We start from the raw sequence: 18396 nt of genomic DNA, 5'->3' as shown, positions 1-18396 counted from the left end.
GCATCTATAGGATCTTGCTGCCTTCATCAAAATGACAAATACAAGGGGCTCCATTGGAATATAAGCCCCACCCCCTTTGTTGTGTACATGCAATATCACAACCTAATGCTTCTTTTACAATTGGGCCTCTATTTGCTTCTCACAACACTGCTGGATAAACAGGTTACTCCTCAACTTACAACCATTCATTTAGTGACTGTTCAAAATTACAACAGCACTTTAATAAGTGACTTAGGATCATATTTCACACTTATGACCATTGCAGCATCGACATAGTCATAGTCAGATCAAAATTCAGATGCTTGGTAACTGATTCATATTTACGACAATTGCAGGGTTCAATGGTCCTGTGATCAATGGGGAAGCCAGATTCACTTAACAGCCATGCTACCAACATAGTAGCTGCAATGATTCATTGAACAACTGGGGCAAGAAAGGTCATAAAATGGGTCAAAATTCATTTAAAACTTTCTTGCTTTGCAACAGAAATCTGGGTTTCAATTGTGGTCATAAGCCAAGGATTACCTGTGTCCAGGGATGGGATTCAAATGTTTTAACAACCAGTTCTGTGGAAGCAAAGTACCAGCAAAGGAGGGGAAAAAACTCCAGAGAAGTTCCTGAGACAGGAAGTCTAGTCCTACCAAGAATGTAATAAGGGTTAACGGAGAGGCAGTTTCTGTAAGCAACACCAGAATGTTTCCTTCCTGCCTTCCTTACAGGATTAGGCCAGTAGTTTCTTCTAACAACCGGTTTTCCGAACTGCTTAGAATGTTAACAACTGGTTCTAGCAAATAGGTGCGAACCTGTAGAATACCACCCCTGCCTGTGTCTGAAAATACATTATGATCCCATTTCTCCTCTCCACCTGCATTCAAAATAGCTTTTGAACATTTTGAACATCTGTGTTTGAAAATTCTGAGTATGACACTGGAATTTCCAGAGATGAAAATAGTTCTGTAGCTTAGGTAAGTTTGCAAGTCTAGCTCTAGACCCTAAAATAACTAAGAATATGTCACAAAAATGCAGGTCAATTTATCTGTCAGGTTTTATGTCCTTTCCCATTATTCATTGGGAAAGATATGAAAAATGTAGCTCTTGCAGATGGCATTATTTTTAATTGTCGTAAAAATCCAATTTTGCAATCAGATAATCCATAACAAACATGGCCAGAAAAAAACAAGTTTTTACGAGTCCCAAGTTTTTGAAAGCTTAAAGCAAAGAAACCATTTAATCTAATCATAATTAGGCCATTTTAGACTTTTCTAACAGTTTAATTTGGTAAGTTGTCTACTGTGCATAGACAGATGACAAGGGAAAAGAATGCCAGCATTTAAATAAACGTGTGCCTGTGAAATTTGTCATCGTAGCAATTGTTTTTTTGTTTTTTTTAATGGTGTTCAAATACTTGACCTTTTTATGAGAAAATCACCATATGTAGCCCAGCATGGAAGTTTATTTCAGGGTTCTATTGCAAGTCTTGAACATTTGCAGCCTGTTAAAGAAGGACTAAAAAGTCTAAAAGCGACACAAAAAACCTTATTGTCTCCTTTAAAAGCAGAACTGACTCAAAAAAATCTCTTCACTCCTCTCAGAGATGCTAAATCCAGTGCCATCTAGCGAAGAAAAAAATGATAGTATTCACATGATTGACCAAATGAAGTTCTTCCACCATGCATTATGATGCAGTCAAAAAGGAAGCAAAGTAGAGAGGATTGAAATAAGCCCTTGGACCCAAAGTCACCCAATGACCTTCCTGAAAATGGATTTGAATCTGAGTTTCCCCCATCCTCAACCAACATCTAAACCACAGTCCTTCTTGAGTGAAGTACAAGTAGTCCTTGTGATGACCCAGGGCATGGCACAGAGATAACACAGGCAGCTGGCAATTCAAACTGCCCCTTTATTGCTCCAAATTTTCCCAAATGCTTCCATGTTTCTAGCAAGTCCCAGAGCAAAGTGATCTCTCTCTCTCTCTCTCTCTCTCTCTCTCTCTCTCTCTCTCACACACACACACACACACACACACACACACACACACACACATCAAGCAGCTTCTGACTACAAATAGCCCAGCTCCGTGCTGTGAACACTACAGCTGCATAGCAAGACATCCAGCAGGGTAAGTTGAAGAGTCCAGGAAGAAAGGAGTATAGCAAGTAATCCAGAAATCCAGAAAGAATGCAAGGAATCCAGGAAAGTTCAAAAGTTGGCATTCAACACTCCAGGAATTTTGTGTTTGTTCCCGACAAATGCCCCTCCCCACAGCATGGGGGACATTAAGTCTCAGTCCCCAGGTGTGCCTTGTGAAGAGGGGCAGGGCGCTCTCCTCCTGAGTAGTCGGCTCAGTCTGCACTGTTCTTGCCTTCTCTCCACTCTCCGTGCTCAAGGATCAGGAAGGGAGGTCCTGAGCTCTGTCTCTCATGTTCATTGCTTATTGCTTGGTCATCTTGCCCCTATTCCTTCCTGCCTACAAGCCGTCCTAGTCCTGAAAGGCCTTGGCCTGACTGGCCCTACTCCTCCCCATTTTCCTCTGAAGCCAACGAAACCTCCCTCTCTATCTCTATCAGCTCCAGTTCCAGCTTCTCTTCTCCCTGCAGATTCAGGCTCCGACGGAGGCATGACGGTCCTTGTCTTACAACAGTTCATTTAGTGAACTTCAAAGTTACAATGGCACTGAAAAAAGTGATTTTATGATGATTTTTCACCCTTATGACAGTTGCTGCATCCCCACAGTCATGTGATTTACATTCGGATGCTTGACAGCTGGTTCACATTGATGACGGTTGCAGGGTCCCGGGGTCACGTGATCACCTTTTGTGACCTTCTGACAAACCAAGTCAATGGGGAAACCAAATTCACTTAACAACGGCATTCCTGATTTAACAACTGCAGTGATTCCCTTAACAACTGAGGCAAGAAAGGTTGTAAAGTGGGGCAAAACTCACTTAACAATTTTTTTCATTAAGCAACATACATTTTGTTCTCAATTGCAGTCATAAGTCCAGGACTATGTGTAATATGTTTTGTTTCACTTGCCCATCACAGCTCTTCATTTCATTGCTTTTTAGTGGATTGTTTCATAAAGTTACTATTTAAAAGCAATCTTGATTTCATCTAGTATAATATCTAACCACCTTCAGATCTGAAGTAAGAAGATGGCACCAGGAAGTTGAAAGAGAGACTCACTTCTATCCTTATTGTGTTTACTTACAGGTATATTGGATTTATGTCAGTACCAACAATTTGCTCCTGACCCCTTTAGAATAAAATTCCAGAGTTTTGGCTAATGGCCACTATTGATTTCTCTTAGCAGTTTTCTGGAACCCCACATTCCCTTTTGTATTTCAATGTATGCCAGTTAAAAAGGCTGTAACAAAAGCATATAGGTGAAAAATAACATAATCACACAACCACAATGACCCAGATGCACACCCCAAGGCATTCCTTTCTGACTGTCTGGGGGTAGGTAGGCTATAACATATTTTCAGATTGCTTCAGAAAGAAAAACTGACTACTACCCATATGATGATATTTAGTTCTATATTTATGTTGCCTCCATATTCGCAAGATAGTGTTAAAAATGCTGCTTTGTATCTTTGGCCTTTTATGGGTCTGCAAAAGCAATGAAGAATAAAGCACCTTTGCATTATTCTCCATGCTTTTTTTCTTGCCAGATGATTAGACATGGACTGTGTCTATCATGCTGCTGAATCTGAAGCTACATACAATTCTATCCATTGCTACTTTTATCACACTGCTCTCTGTTTTTTGTTCTTCTGAATGGGACTGCTTTGTTGTACCCCAGACTTTGCTGGTAAAATCTAGTGTCTATTTGGCTATCAACCTTTCCTGCCAGGAATTATGTACTTTTAATCAACATTGCAACAGCCTAACATTTAATGTGGGAAGCTTTCGATCGCTGCTTTGCTTGGTCTATCTTGAATTTTCAGTGATCAAATGAGATTACACAATGTGAAGCATCATTTTATCAGACATAAAAGCTTTGGAATGGAACCTCACTATTATTAAAAGGAGACTATGACAACTGACAATTAAACAGAGTTTAAATGTGGGGTTTTAACTGACATTGTATATCTGTCATTAAGATATATGTGCTGCTGCTGAGACGTAGGCACTCTGAATAAATCATATTGAAATTTACTAGGATCAGTGCATAATATATGAAATGGTTGCTTAGAAGGATTTAATACCTAGCACAAAGTTTGATGCATTGGAATCTACCTTACTTTTCCTAGTGAAATACAATAACCTAAAATAGTAGAGTTGGAAAGGACCTTGGAGATCTTCTAGTCCAACCTCTTGCTCAAGCAGGAGACGCTATTTCATTTCAGACAAATGACTGTCCAGTCTTTTGTTGAAAGCCTCCAGTGATAGAGCACCCACAACTTCTGAAGTCAAACTGTTCCATTGGTTGATTGCTCTAACCACTGGTAATTTTCTCCTTTGTTGTAGACTGCTTCTCTCCTTGATTAGTTTCCATCCATTGTTTCTTATCTTTTCCTTTTGGTGCTTGGGAAATAAGTTTGACCAAAACACCAAAAGTCAAGACAAGAAACAATGGGGGTGTTTTTTTTGTATCAGAATGCTCAACGTTTTGTTTATAGAAAGGAATAAATTACCAATAGAATTACATTCATGATGCTCAAGTAGGCTGCCTTAATTATAATATATCTAATCTCAGTACATAAGCATTTGTGAAACTCTGCTGCTAATATTGAATTTGACATTAAGCAGCATCAGCACCAAACTGGAGAATATTCCTGAAACTTGAAGCCCTGTTTTACCCTAACAGTAAATAAATAGCTACCTTATCCTCAAGGGCACATTACCCAAACACAGGCTACGAAAAGAATGGTACAAAATCCTATCCAAACTAGAACTGAATTAGGAAAGTTACCTAGTGAAGTCACAGCTCAATAACAAGACGAAGATATGTTGATTAGAGCTTCCACATTTATTTCAGAAATAAGATACATTAGATGTGGTTTACAATAGGATTAAACTATTCCCCCTCCCCTGCACTGATAACTACCTTTTACATTCTGTTGTACTCAAATTAATGTTATAAATGTGTAGGGATGTGTTGCTTTGAAATACAGAACTCTTCGCAGAAAATTATCAAGAACATGCCTTTTCTTTTGAATGTTCTCAAGGTCTCCCAAATGGCTAACTATGATTGTGGAGAAAATTGATAAAAAAAAAAAAGGATCAAGATTTATTTTAGCAAAGTAAAACTCCATTGAAATAATTGGATGAGAAGAATTAGTCCTAATGAAACTGCCTTTCGACAATACCCACTAGATGGGCCAATGTGGCTAATTCCAAACTTGACTATGTTTTAAAAGTATTGTAGTTTTACAGTTATTTGTATGATAAAACTTTTGCTGAAACATCTGGGTTTTGCTTAGAAAATGCATGCATGCATACGATATGTTATGTGATATATTTACTTACAGCCAAAGAGAATTTCTTCCCTGTGTAATAACTCCTGTGAACTTTGTTAGCCTGCGAGCATCTACTTCAATCCATTGGTAGGGATCATTCCGTCCTGCACACCATGCACCGTCATAAAAATCATTCTCATTAATACCTGCCTGAAGAGAAGGCAAAACTCTCTTTAGAAACCTGAATAGATGCCTTTTGAAAAGAAATAAGTTCAGAGATAAAAGTAAGCTCAAGTAAAGTTATAGCGCAGTCTAGCCTCCATTCCCCCCCCCCCACACACACACACAGCTGGTGCTCAGAGATGCTTGTTTGTTGACTCTTAGAAGCCCTAAACCTGGATCTGTATCAAAGCACTGGTCAAGGCTGAAGTCTGTAACAGGAACAGATGGTTAAACAGAAGGCAGGATTGAACCGCAAAGCAAAAACTCAGAAACAAAAGGCAAAAAAGTTCCATCAGAAAAGGGTTGCATGAGGTTAAGTTTCATCTCTGAACATCTGAAAAGAAAAAGGAGATCCTTTAAATGTCTTTTGCTACCTTGCATATAATTATTCCTTTAACCTGATGGAAGTTTCTGGCTTTTTTTTAATTCAAAGATTTTGATCTATAGATCTTTCTGGGCTTTTTTTAATTAGAATATTTTGCTGCAGATCACCCATCATGCAGCATAGGAGCATGTCTTTCATGGTAATCAAAACAAGATGTTATATTTATAATTCTCTTAGAGTGCATAGTAGCCTTGAGTTTCATCCTTTCCATCATTTTCAGAGCTTTCTTACAATCTGTTCCAATAAATAACTTACCATACAAGATAAAAACTAACCTATTTCTTAGCATGGCACTGAAAATGGCTCACCACAATGCCACATTTTCCTATGAATCCTGGAACATCTGCAGATGCAGATGCAAGAAACTGCTCTACTTAGCATGGACTCAATCTCCGGTAGCACACAAATATAATTATTTCAGAACGTTCTAAGTGGTTCATTAAAGGACTTGACATTGGGTTTTCCAGGTGCTCCAAACTTCTAATCAAGCCAGATGTTTTGCTCCAGAAACACTCTGCATAATTGGACACTTCTTGTTATGAGCATCTGTACAATCAGCAAAAAAGAATTAAGAAAGTACATTTTAATGCCAGCCTTTCTGATCAGCATCAAACTAAAGAGTGGTTTCTCTACCCTTTTAAGAAAATTTGGGGGGAATGATTCATTCCATGCATCTGACAAAGAAGCAACTTAGGAGTTGATAGTTGCTTGTAATATAATATTTGTAGAAAGGTTTTCAACATGCAGGAACTCTCCCAAGCTTAGATCAATGCTGTTTCCCCATATCTACATGACAACGAGGGATTTGTAGAGATATTGTGACAGTAATCCAATTAACAATTGTATCTGTTCCAGAAGAAATTATTCCAAGTAGGAGTTATATTGTTTCCTCTAGAGCTGCAGGACAAGTATGATCCCACTTCCAACAATCATGCTTTGGAGTAAACTAATTAATTGCTTTGTATTTCTATACTGCCAGCTCCCTAAGAACTTGAAGTGATTTTCAAGACAGCTAAATATACAACATTTGAACAAATAATGGGGTAAAGGAGAACTTGTGGGAGCAAAGGGTTAAGGTTTCTATATTGCTGTATTCACTATTAAGCAACATAGTATTATTTCCTTTTGTTTGTTGGAACAAAAGTTCATCTGGTTCAGTTCCAAGAAGAGAGAAAGACACTGGAAACATGGAGGCTGATTGGAAAGATGGTTTAATGAAGCAGAACCAACAAGTACATGGTCCTGGTGCAGCTGATCACATGGAGTTGAGAGAGAGAGGTATTTATACCTCTTTTGGGCTTTGAACTTGAGCTTCCTGTTCCTGTGCAAGAAAATGTATTCTATTTGCTGCTTTCAGATTCCCATGGGGCTATGCAGGGTCATGTCTGTCTGAATCAAGTTTGGTTAAACCTTGGGCTGATGCAATGTCCTTAGATTTTGCAATGCAGTGAGCCCTGCTGCTAGATAATCCTATAATGTCCTGGAGTGTCATGTGTTAATCCCATCACCCTGGAGCTGAAGGTCTTGTCCTATCTGGATGGCTGGTGGCCCAGTTCTGCTAGGGCTATTGACAAAGGTGGGAGCTGCTTTCCAAGAGCATGTTTCTCTTTTAGGGAAATACAATATTCTTCCTTTTTTAATATTTCCCAAAATATTTCACTCTTCTAGGAGACAGGTGAGTGCTAACTTTGTACAGTTTAAAATGGTATTACTTCTTACGGTGGTTAAAAAATGAAAGGCATTTACGAGTGGCTTTTCAAAAGATTCATTCTATCTATCTATCTATCTATCTATCTATCTATCTATCTATCTATCTATATCTATATCTATATCTATATCTATATCTATATCTATATCTATATCTATATCTATATCTATATCTATATCTATATCTATATCTATATCTATATCTATATCTATATCTATATCTATATCTATATCTATATCATATCTATCTATCTATCTATCTATCTATCTATCTATCTATCTATCTATCTATCTATCTATCTATATGTTTTCTGAGGTTCTCGGGTATTTGTATGTGGATCTTTGGTTATTCGGGTTTTCTCCACGTAAGATTGGAAGCATCTAGGCACGTTTGATGAAGTCTCATTCATCATCTTTCAGGCTTGTGTCTTCAGCTCTGTGCACTGAGAAGTACAGAGCTGAAGACACAAGCCTGAAGATGATGAATGAGACTTCATCGAAACGTTGCCTAGATACTTCCAATCTTACGCGGGAGAAAACCCGAATAACCAAAGATAGATGGATAGATAGATAGATAGATAGATAGATATAGATATAGATATAGATATAGATATAGATATAGATATAGATATAGATATAGATATAGATATAGATATAGATATAGATATAGATATAGATATAGATATAGATATAGATATAGATATAGATATAGATATTCTTAAGTTTTCGCGGGTACTTACATGTATGTTATTCAGCTTTGTTCGGATATTTTCCCACGTCATTATAGTTGTGCTTCTAAAGTTGTAGCAACAGTTCGGCAGAATCTTACACAATACAGAAGCCTGATGATGGCAGATGAGATTCTGCCGAAATGTTGCTACAACTTTAAAAGCACAACTATAATGACGTGGGAAAATACCTGAACAAAGCTGAATAACATATATATGTGTTATTAGATAGATAGATAGATAGATAGATAGATAGATAGATAGATAGATAGATAATCTTACCTGTATATTTAATCGTGCTCTGTGAGCTCCCAGACCATATCTCTTCACTGTAGAAGCATGAAGCTGAAAATCAGTAATTTTTAAAGTTTCAAGACCCAAGGGAGGACAGCCTGAAAAGCAAATATTTAACTGTTAAGTGAGAAAGCAGTCAACAAATCATATGCACCTTTGGTGATGCTGTGCTTAAATATGCTTCTATTGTGAGCATGCAAAAGGGAGGGAAATACTTGTCGGTGAAAAAAAGATTTGTCTTTCATTTGTAACTGTTTTGTGTAAATTTTGAGACCTGAGTGTCTTGGCAGTAGCATTAATAATTTATATGATATTCATTGTTTCCTGAAAATGCAGTAACCGCATAGCATCACACTCGTGCTTCTGAGTTCAAAAGGGTTAGCCGGTGACATCACCACTGCCTGGAGGTCACACAACTGGAGGCTCCTTTCATGTCCCTGGCAGGACGAGATGGGAGTTCATCCTACCCCAGGGCAGCACTCGGATCTCCAACATGGGCTTGCTAACCTGCTATCCAGGATCCTAACCACATAATCACATTATTAAATCCTTCCAGAAAATAAATCCAGTTGTCACTTGATTCCAATTAACTAGGTCTCAACATGAGTCACCTGAACACTGGGGAACCATGTCAACAAAAATACCCATATAATTATTGTTCAAGAAATGTATACATATAAAAAATATATATTAATGAAGGCTTTAGATGTTATTGGTTACTGGCCAGTAGGAGGCTGTTAGGGATACACCCTAGCGGAATGTGCACGGCAGGCAGGCAGGCAGGCAGGCAAATATGTGAGATAAACGTTTTTGTAGCTTACACTCAGTAAAACAGATACACTGTGCTAGTTAAATAGTTTATTTCAGTAAGAGTTTTAGCATAGTCAAACAGTCCATATATCATTTAGTTCAGTCCGTTTGGGGATTATTCAGTTGCAAAGTCCAGTGTCGAAAAAAAGGTTAGTAAACTTACAAATATCAGTCCAGTAATATATCTCCTCACCGTAGAGATATAAAGAAGTCAAACCTCCTTTCTTCCTTCAACGTTCAAAAACTCAGCAGCAGGGAACACGCAGTTAGCAAACCATCAATCCAGCATAGTCAGCAATCCAGCAGGTTCTCTTGCTCCCTCTTATGGCGGTTTTACAACCGCACCCAAAATTACATGCTTTGCAGTTTAAAGTGACACACTTACTATCTTACTATCATAGTTTATATATATTATTTTACCCAAACTACGTTAGGTAACCTTGTTATTCCTAACATACTCCCCTTTTGGGTAATATAATAATAATATATATATATCTATTTACAACCTTAACTCATAGTCATCACAACTTTCTTTGTGTTTGACTGAACCTTGGGCTTTCGTAAATTGATCAGCAATATTTTCTTCAATCATACAATATTCCAGTCTTATCAAACCATTTTTTACAGATTGCCTTACATTCAGATATCTAAGATCTGTATGCTTAGATCTCGTTTTCACAGCAATATTTGTAGCCATCCGTATGGCTGCTTGATTGTCCTCATATACTACAACGGAATCATTAACAGTTATTCCCATATCCAATAACAACTGTTTATACAGAATTAAATCAGTACATAATAAAGATAGACATGAAAATTCTGCTTCCATTGTGGACATACTTATGTGTTGCTGTCTAATTGACCTCCAACCAATCAGTGCTTTTCCTAACAGTATAGCCGTACCTGAGGTTGATTTCCTAGTGTTTATGTCTGTTGCAAAACTTGCATCAGCATATGCACTTAAAATCAGATCATCTTTTGGCTCCAAATACAATGCATAGTGCATTGTCCTTTTAAGATATCTTAAGATACGTTTTGTCGCTTGCCAGTGTTGTTTAGTGGGTTCAGCGTTGAATCTTGCCAATTGATTAACGCTATAGGCAATATCTGGCCTTGACCAATTACTAATGTATGATAAACTACCAATTAGCGATTGATAGATAGTTTTATCAAACTTTGGACTTTGAATATCAGTGTGGCTAAATTCTTGACTCATTGGAGTTTTAGCCGGCTTACAAAGTTCCATCTTGTATGTTTTTAGTAATTGATAAATCTTATCCTCTTGAGATATCTTATAGCCACCTTTGGTTTTATTTATTGTTAATCCTAGATACTGTTTTATCTCTCCTAATTGCTTTAATTTTATCCTCTTACCTAATAATGATATTATTTCAGTAGCTTCATTATTAGTTTTTGTAATTAAGGCAATATCATCAGTGAACAACAATAACAATGATACTGTTCCATTTGTCTCTTTCTTAAATACACATGGATCAGCTAAACCTGCTTTAAACCCTATATTGTTTAACTCCTTAACAATATATTGGTTCCATTCGTAACCAGATTGTTTTAATCCATAGAGACTCTTTTTAAGCTTCCAAAGTCATTATTTGTTTTATCATCCTTAATTCCTACAGGTTTCTTTAGGTATATAGTGTGCTGCAATGGTGCATGCAGATAGGCAGTTTCTACATCTAAGTGATTTATAATATAGTTCTTCTTAGCTGCCCACACTAAAGCTGCTCTCAAGGTTGTTGCTTTTAGACTCGGTGCAAATACTTCATCATAATCACATGCAGTTTGATTAAATCCTTGAGCTACCAACCTAGCCTTATGTGTAACAGTCCCATTTTTACCTTTTAATTTAAATATCCATTTACAGCCAATGGACTTTTCACCTGGAGGTAATTTAACATTTTCATAAACTTCCATTTGTTTCAGTGAATTTAGTTCTTTCTCCATTGCTCTATTCCAATTTTCTTGTTCCTTTGCTGGATACATTCTAAGTTCTTCAACAGTAGTTGGAACTTACCGTGTTTCTCACATAATAAGGCCGGGCCTTATTTTTTTGACCCCAGAAAAACTGGCTAGGCCGTCTTTTTGGGGGTGACTTAATTCCCCCCACCTTGCATCCTCGGGTGGGCGGCGGCGACAGCTTGGATGTTCGGAGACCTTCCGCCACCGTTAATTTCCCTTCCCCCTTGCTGCCGTGGCGTTACAGCAACGCCGTGGCGTTTGGCGCAGCCACGTGCAGCCAGTCAGGGCTCCTCCCTGCAACCGGAGCCCTGAGGAGACGCACAGCTTCAGGCGCTCCTGTGGCCGCCTTCCCTTTGCCTTCGAAGGTAAAGTGAATTATTTTAAAAACCTCCGCTCATCCCATCAGGGCCACGCCGAGCCATGCGAGCAGAGCCGCAAAGCGAGCCGCGGGTGTTTCCTGGTTCTGCCCAGCCCGTACGGCTCTGCCGCGGCCTGGCGGGATGAGCGGAGGTTTTTAAAATAATTCACTTTCGAAGGCAAGGGAAGGTAACCAGGAGCGCCTCCTAAGCAAGCTCTACTAACAACAAAGGCAAATCCTCAAGGTGGGCTGGAGGGAGGTGGCTACGTGCCCCGGGCTGCTTCAATGCAAGGTCCTGACTTGCAGCATCCTGCCGTTGCCGCCGCGTCCTTTCGCCGCCGCCTCCCTCTCCGACTGCGAAACTCGTGTGCTTCGCCAACGCTCCGAGCGAGGCGAGCTCTTTCATACATAGAGAGAGAGGGAAAGACGCCGGCGTGCTCCGAGAGGCTGGCTCTTCTCTAGCCGAGGCTGACAGGAAGTGCCTCCAGGGCCGTGGCAGGCAAGCGCGGGTGTTTCCTGGTTCTGCCCAGTCCGCACAGCTCTGCCACGGCCCTGGCGGGATGAGCGGAGGGCCCGGCGGGGAGGCACTCGTTGCCTTGGTGACATTTCGGGTGCCTCCACCGCCTCCTCGCCCATCGCAGGTGGCGGTGGCAAGCGGCGGCGCTTCCCTGAGGGAAGAGACAGCACAGCCACCTTGCTTCCTTTCCCACCTGCCCGCCCCAGATGGCCTCAGGAGCGGCGGCAGTGGCAGCAGCGCGCACACTCCTGCCCGGCAAAGGGAGGAGAGGCGAGGAAAGAGAAGGGAATGCGGCAGCAGCGGCTGTCACAGTATCGTCTCATAGCGGGGCAAGGCTGGCAAGCTGAGGTGGCTGCACCAGAGAGCGTCACTGCCGACCCGTCGTGAGGATAAAGGAGCGGGATAGAGATTCAGTCCGATGTCAGCCTCGGCTAGAGAAAAGAGCCAGCCTCTCTGAGCACGCCGGCGTCTTTCCCTCTCTCTCTATGTATGAAAGAGCTCGCCTCGCTCGGAGCGTTGGCGAAGCACCACGAGTTTCGCAGTCGGAGAGGAGGCGGCGCGAAAGGGACGCGGCGGCAACGGCAGGATGCTGCAAGTCAGGACCTTGCATTGAAGCAGCCGGGGGCACGTAGCCACCTCCCTCCAGCCCACCTTGAGGATTTGCCTTTTGTTGTTGGTATACTTGGCTTCAGGCGCTCCTGTGGCCGCCTTCCCTTTGCCTTCGAAGGTAAGTGAATTATTTTAAAAACCTCCGCTCATCCCGCCAGGGCCGCGGCAGAGCCCGTACGGGCTGGGCAGAACCAGGAAACACCCGCGGCTCGCTTTGCGGCTCTGCTCTGACGGCTCCGGCGCGGCCCTGATGGGATGAGCGGAGGTTTTAAAATAATTCACTTTACCTTCGAAGGCAAAGGGAAGCGACCACAGGAGCGCCTGAAGCCAAGTGTCTCCTCAGGGCTCCGGTTGCAGGAGGAGCCCTGACTGGCTGCACGTGGCTGCGCCAAACGCCGCGGCATTGCTGTAACAGCTAGGGCAGCAAGGGGGAAGGGAAATTAACAGTGGCGGAAGGTCTCCCGATATGAAGTGCTCCACCAACGCAGGCAGCACCATATCCGGGCATGCAACAAAGTACTTCCTACGGCAAGCCCCCGCCATTCCCTCCCCCATTTCACATGTTTAATATGGGCCTTAATTTGGGGGAGGGGCTTAATTTGATTTTATGCCAATAAATCATGCTGGGGCTTCCTATTGGTGGAGGCCGTATTGTTGGAGAAACACGGTACTAACTTGGCAAACTACACTTGCTTGGTACCTGTCAGGTGGTCTGGTTTCACGTGTTGAACGTCTAGGTATTATAGGGCTTACAGGTGGACTTTCATGTACTACCTGTTCCTGGTTATCTATTTCTTCCTGTTCATCTATTTCTTCCTGTTCTGGTCCTATTTGCTCTTCCTGTACTTCCTCTTTAATTGTACTCTTCTTATTACTGATATGTTGTTTTGGTCTTTTGTAGGTTTCTATGATTACATCCTTACTTGAATCTTGCTCCAGTTTTTCCCATCCTACATGTTCAAGGAATTGTGCACTAGCACTACAGTAAACGCTAGATGTACCTTTTCCCCAGAATCTGTATGATTTGTGATTAGATTCATAACCTACAAAGAATAACCTTTTAGCCCTATGCTGCCCCTTATGTCTCAGTTGTGTAGGAATATGCACCCATGCTGGTGCTCCAAATGTGTGCATGTAGCTTAGGTCAGGTTTTCTACCATGCCACCTTGTGAATGGTAATTCACCTGTTGTTGAGTTAACAACATTATTCAATATATGATTACCACACATTATTGCTTCTCCCCACAAAGTTTCAGGTAATCCTGAATCCGACAACATAGTACGAGCCATTGCCTGTATTGTTTGGCCTCGTCTTTCTATAAAAGAATTATGTTGTGGCCTATATGGTGCAGACTTTTTATGTTCAACACCTGCCATCTTCAGTCTATTTTGGAATTTATTATTTATAAATTCCATACCATTATCAGTTACAAGAGTTACTAGTTTCCTTTTAGTTTTTCTTTCTGCAAACTTCAACCAATTAAAGAAATTATGATATGTTTCCGTTTTACTCTTCATTAAATAACAGAAACCATATCTAGAATAATGATCCATTATGGTTAATATATAACGAGCACCTCCCACACTTGGTTTTTTAGGACCTATAATATCAGCAAATACGACCTCTAGAGGTTCCTTAGTCTTAAATCCATTTATTCTATTTGCTGGTATTACCTTGCTTTTTTCTTGACTGCAAGCATTGCAGTGCAAATACTTACTGCAAGGCTTCAGTTTTATACCTTCAGACCGTTCAACCGTTTGCTTGAGCATTTTAAAATTTATATGCCCTAAACGTCTGTGTAACAAATGTATGCATTCATCATGAGGTTTAACGTTATTATACACTGTGTTAGCCACCTCTAATTGATTATCATTTAACACATACAATTCACCTTTTAAAGTTGCAGTCACTTTTTTACCTTCCTTTTCCATTATGCAGTTTTCTCCCCTAAAGGTAACTACATAACCTAGTTTAACCAAAACTCTAACCGAAAGCAAATTAAACTTAAGTTGTGGTACATATAACATTTTTACATTTTCTTTTATGCAAGAACAATGTGCAATACCTTCACCTTTTGCTTTCATTTTCCAGCCATTAGCTAATGATATCTGCTGTGAACTCGTAGACATCTTAACAATTTTTTTCTTATCTTTCATTATGCAGTGCGATGCTTCACTATCTACAACCCATAAATTATTATTCACAGTTTCGTTGCTATACATGGCTAACTCTAAGCATTTTTTATCCTTTTGATGCCTTTTAGCATTCTGGCTGGCATTGTGGCGTTTTTCTTTTTTGCAGAATCTAGCCAAATGTCCTTTTCCTCCACAATTAAAACATTTTCTAATTGTATAGGCTGTCGGAGATTCTTTCTCTTCTTGTGGTTGTTCCCTTCTCAGTTGATCCCTTTCAAGTCTTCTCCTGGCTTCTTCAATTAATCTGCCAGTAATGTCAGTTAATGTGAGGTTATCTTTTGGCAGTACTTCCAGTGAAGTTACATAGTCATCATAGTTCTCATCTAACGAAGACAAAATTATATAAACCTGATGCAGTTCTGTGAAGATAAGTTCTTTTTCATGCAGTTCCTGAAAAATCCTCTTCATAGTGTTTATATGAGTCAACATGTCTCTATTCTTTTGAAGATGTGTTCTGAACAGCTTCCGTGTAAGATTTATATGTGCTCCTACACTGTCTCGAACATAAAACTTCTTTAAATTCTCCCAACATTTCGCAGCTGTTTCTTCTCCACGAATATGGACAAGCTGCTGGTCACAGAGTGTCAGTCCTATTATACAGAGAGCTTGCTCATTTTTCAGTTTATATTCTTGTATTTTCTGGGCATCATCCTCATCTTCTGGATCCCAAGCATCTACCTCTGGTGGGTTTTGAATTATACTCCACAAACCTTCTCTGCGTAGAAGTAGGCTGCATTTCATAGACCATGAAACATAGTTTGTTCCATCCAGTTTGGATATTAGAGACAAACTTGGTAAATTGACTTGTGCCATCTTTTTCTGGATATTAAACTATAATTAATAAAACACAGCTGTCTGTTTACAGTATTGTGTAACTACACTAACTCTCACTTTATATAAGCCTGTTATATCCTGGTTAGTCTGACTGTGCAGCTGGGCCCATAACCAGCGTTAGGGATACACCCTAGCAGAATGTGCACGGCAGGCAGGCAGGCAGGCAAATATGTGAGATAAACGTTTTTGTAGCTTACACTCAGTAAAACAGATACACTGTGCTAGTTAAATAGTTTATTTCAGTAAGAGTTTTAGCATAGTCAAACGGTCCATATATCATTCACTAGTTCAGTCCGTTCGGGGATTATTCAATTGCAAAGTCCAGTGTCGAAAAAGAGGTTAGTAAACTTACAAATATCAGTCCAGTAATATATCTCCTCGCCATAGAGATATAAAGAAGTCAAACCTCCTTTCTTCCTTCGACGTTCAAAAATTCAGCAGCAGGGAACACGCAGTTAGCAAACCATCAATCCAGCATAGTCAGCAATCCAGCAGGTTCTCTTGCTCCCTCTTATGGCGGTTTTACAACCGCACCCAAAATTACATGCTTTGCAGTTTAAAGTGACACACTTACTATCTTACTATCATAGTTTATATATATTATTTTACCCAAACTACGTTAGGTAACCTTGTTATTCCTAACAGAGGCAATACATGACTGATTAAATCGTTACTGGTATTCTTCAGGAGTAGGTATCCTCTATAATAGGTGTTCTGTCCCTTTAGGCCTTTCACTTGATGATTAGACATTAGCTTGCAGGAAGGATGGTGCCATAAAAGTATTCAGGTACACCACCAACATCTCCTCCTTTTGCTCTTCTTTCTCCATTTAAAATGTGTCATACTTTTAACCAGACTTGGTCTGTAAAGCAGGCAATAATCAATTTATTTCCTGCCAGAAAACTTTTTTTTTAGCTGAAAATATGGTCTGTGGTGTTGTTAAACATTTCCACAGACAGCCCTTCTGGAAGTTGGATAAGATAGAACAACATATTTGATGTAATGGAAGCAGTTTGTTTTATTTTTAATTGCATAGAATTGTGGAGGAAATGAGGAGGAATTACAGCTACAATCAGCCATCTTGATGGCATGTCCAGTCATATACGGAAGATTTATCCAGTCATTGACTGATATAATAAGCCAGTTATTTTGACTACTGACTGTCTTCAATTCCCCTTATTTTATAAGGATGCATTAATTTTTCTTGTAAGCAATGTTGACTCTGGAGCATTTAAGAGATGAAATGCTGAAATGATGTAACATTTCTATATTACTGGCAATAAAGGTTATTTAGGGGAAAAACTGTATCTTTAACCAAAATTTCAGTCCTACAAACAAGAGAATGATAGTTATGTTCTGTGTTGAAACAGATGGAGAATGTATTTCACAGAACATCTGAATTGAAGTTCCCAGTTCTGCCTTCTCCTTTACAAATACCCATGGAAATATCACAAGAAGGTTGAACTAAAACTTTTTTTAAAAGTACATCACTTATTTTCCCAGCATAAAAGTGATTTGAGTTTCCAGTCAGTCAGGCAGAACCCACCTTGGCTGATATTACAAGTTGGAAAATTCACCATCGATTTACATAATGACAACTTGAGTTGTTAAATTCAGTGTTAGAACTCATGTTATGTTTTCATAATTAACTGAAATCATAGCTACCAAAAACAACCACAGACTTTTCTGTCATCTAGCAGAGGTGGATAGAGTTACAACCTAAGAAGCTGATGCATTGTTTGGTACATATATGACAGCTATCTTGTTTTTGCAAGACAAAAAAAGCAGACAAAGAGAATTGCAAAGACAGCTCAGTTAAATAAAATCTACAAATAGGCTCACATTTTAGACGATTATATTTTCAGCTGTATAACTGTAATTAGCAAACACACACTCTGTGTTTATGAAGGAAACTGGAATAAGCTGATGAGAAGAAGCTTTATAAAAATGCTCTTTTTCTATGTTAGATGATGTAATTCTTTGGGAAAACCAATTTCAATTAATTAAATGAATTCAAACAAGCCTATACACACTCACAGAACCAAATTGTTATATATAGATTATTGAAAATAGTTATAAGCCTCTTATATAGTAAGATGCTCAGGAAATGTCTAATGTATCACAAATAATAATCAACCAAGCTTTCTTTTAAAAATATATTTATCGGTCTTTTCTATATGTACAGATATTTCCCAGCTGCCATCTGGATGTTAATTTCAAATACCAGGATTGGAAAGTTCTTTCTCTGAAATTCCATGTCATCTTCAGCTACTTATTTGTGAGAAACTATAGGAAGTCTGGAAGAAGAATGAAGAAAGAAGCAGATCTAATCCCAAGGTGGAAGGAAGTTACTG

At 39.6% G+C, this 18396-nt stretch overlaps 1 protein-coding gene across 2 annotated transcripts in view; it reads right to left on the bottom strand.

The window, feature by feature from the left end:
- The window catches only part of CPXM2 (carboxypeptidase X, M14 family member 2), a 112493-nt gene that overhangs the window by 56635 nt on the left and 37462 nt on the right, over nt 1-18396 (bottom strand). For both annotated transcript variants that reach the window (XM_026669135.2, XM_087964356.1), the window contains exons 3-4: nt 8730-8839; nt 5476-5615 (exon numbers count right to left, since the gene is read on the bottom strand). In XM_026669135.2, the coding sequence (XP_026524920.1) occupies nt 5476-5615; nt 8730-8839 (250 nt within the window). The remainder of the gene's footprint in view (nt 1-5475; nt 5616-8729; nt 8840-18396) is intronic.

This window comes from Notechis scutatus, chromosome 4, assembly GCF_049901735.1.
Source record: "Notechis scutatus isolate UNSWTSFEM ecotype Mainland chromosome 4, rNotScu1.2, whole genome shotgun sequence".
In the NCBI taxonomy this organism is placed as follows: Eukaryota; Metazoa; Chordata; class Lepidosauria; order Squamata; family Elapidae; genus Notechis; species Notechis scutatus.
This window is presented reverse-complemented; position numbering and strand designations above follow the sequence as displayed.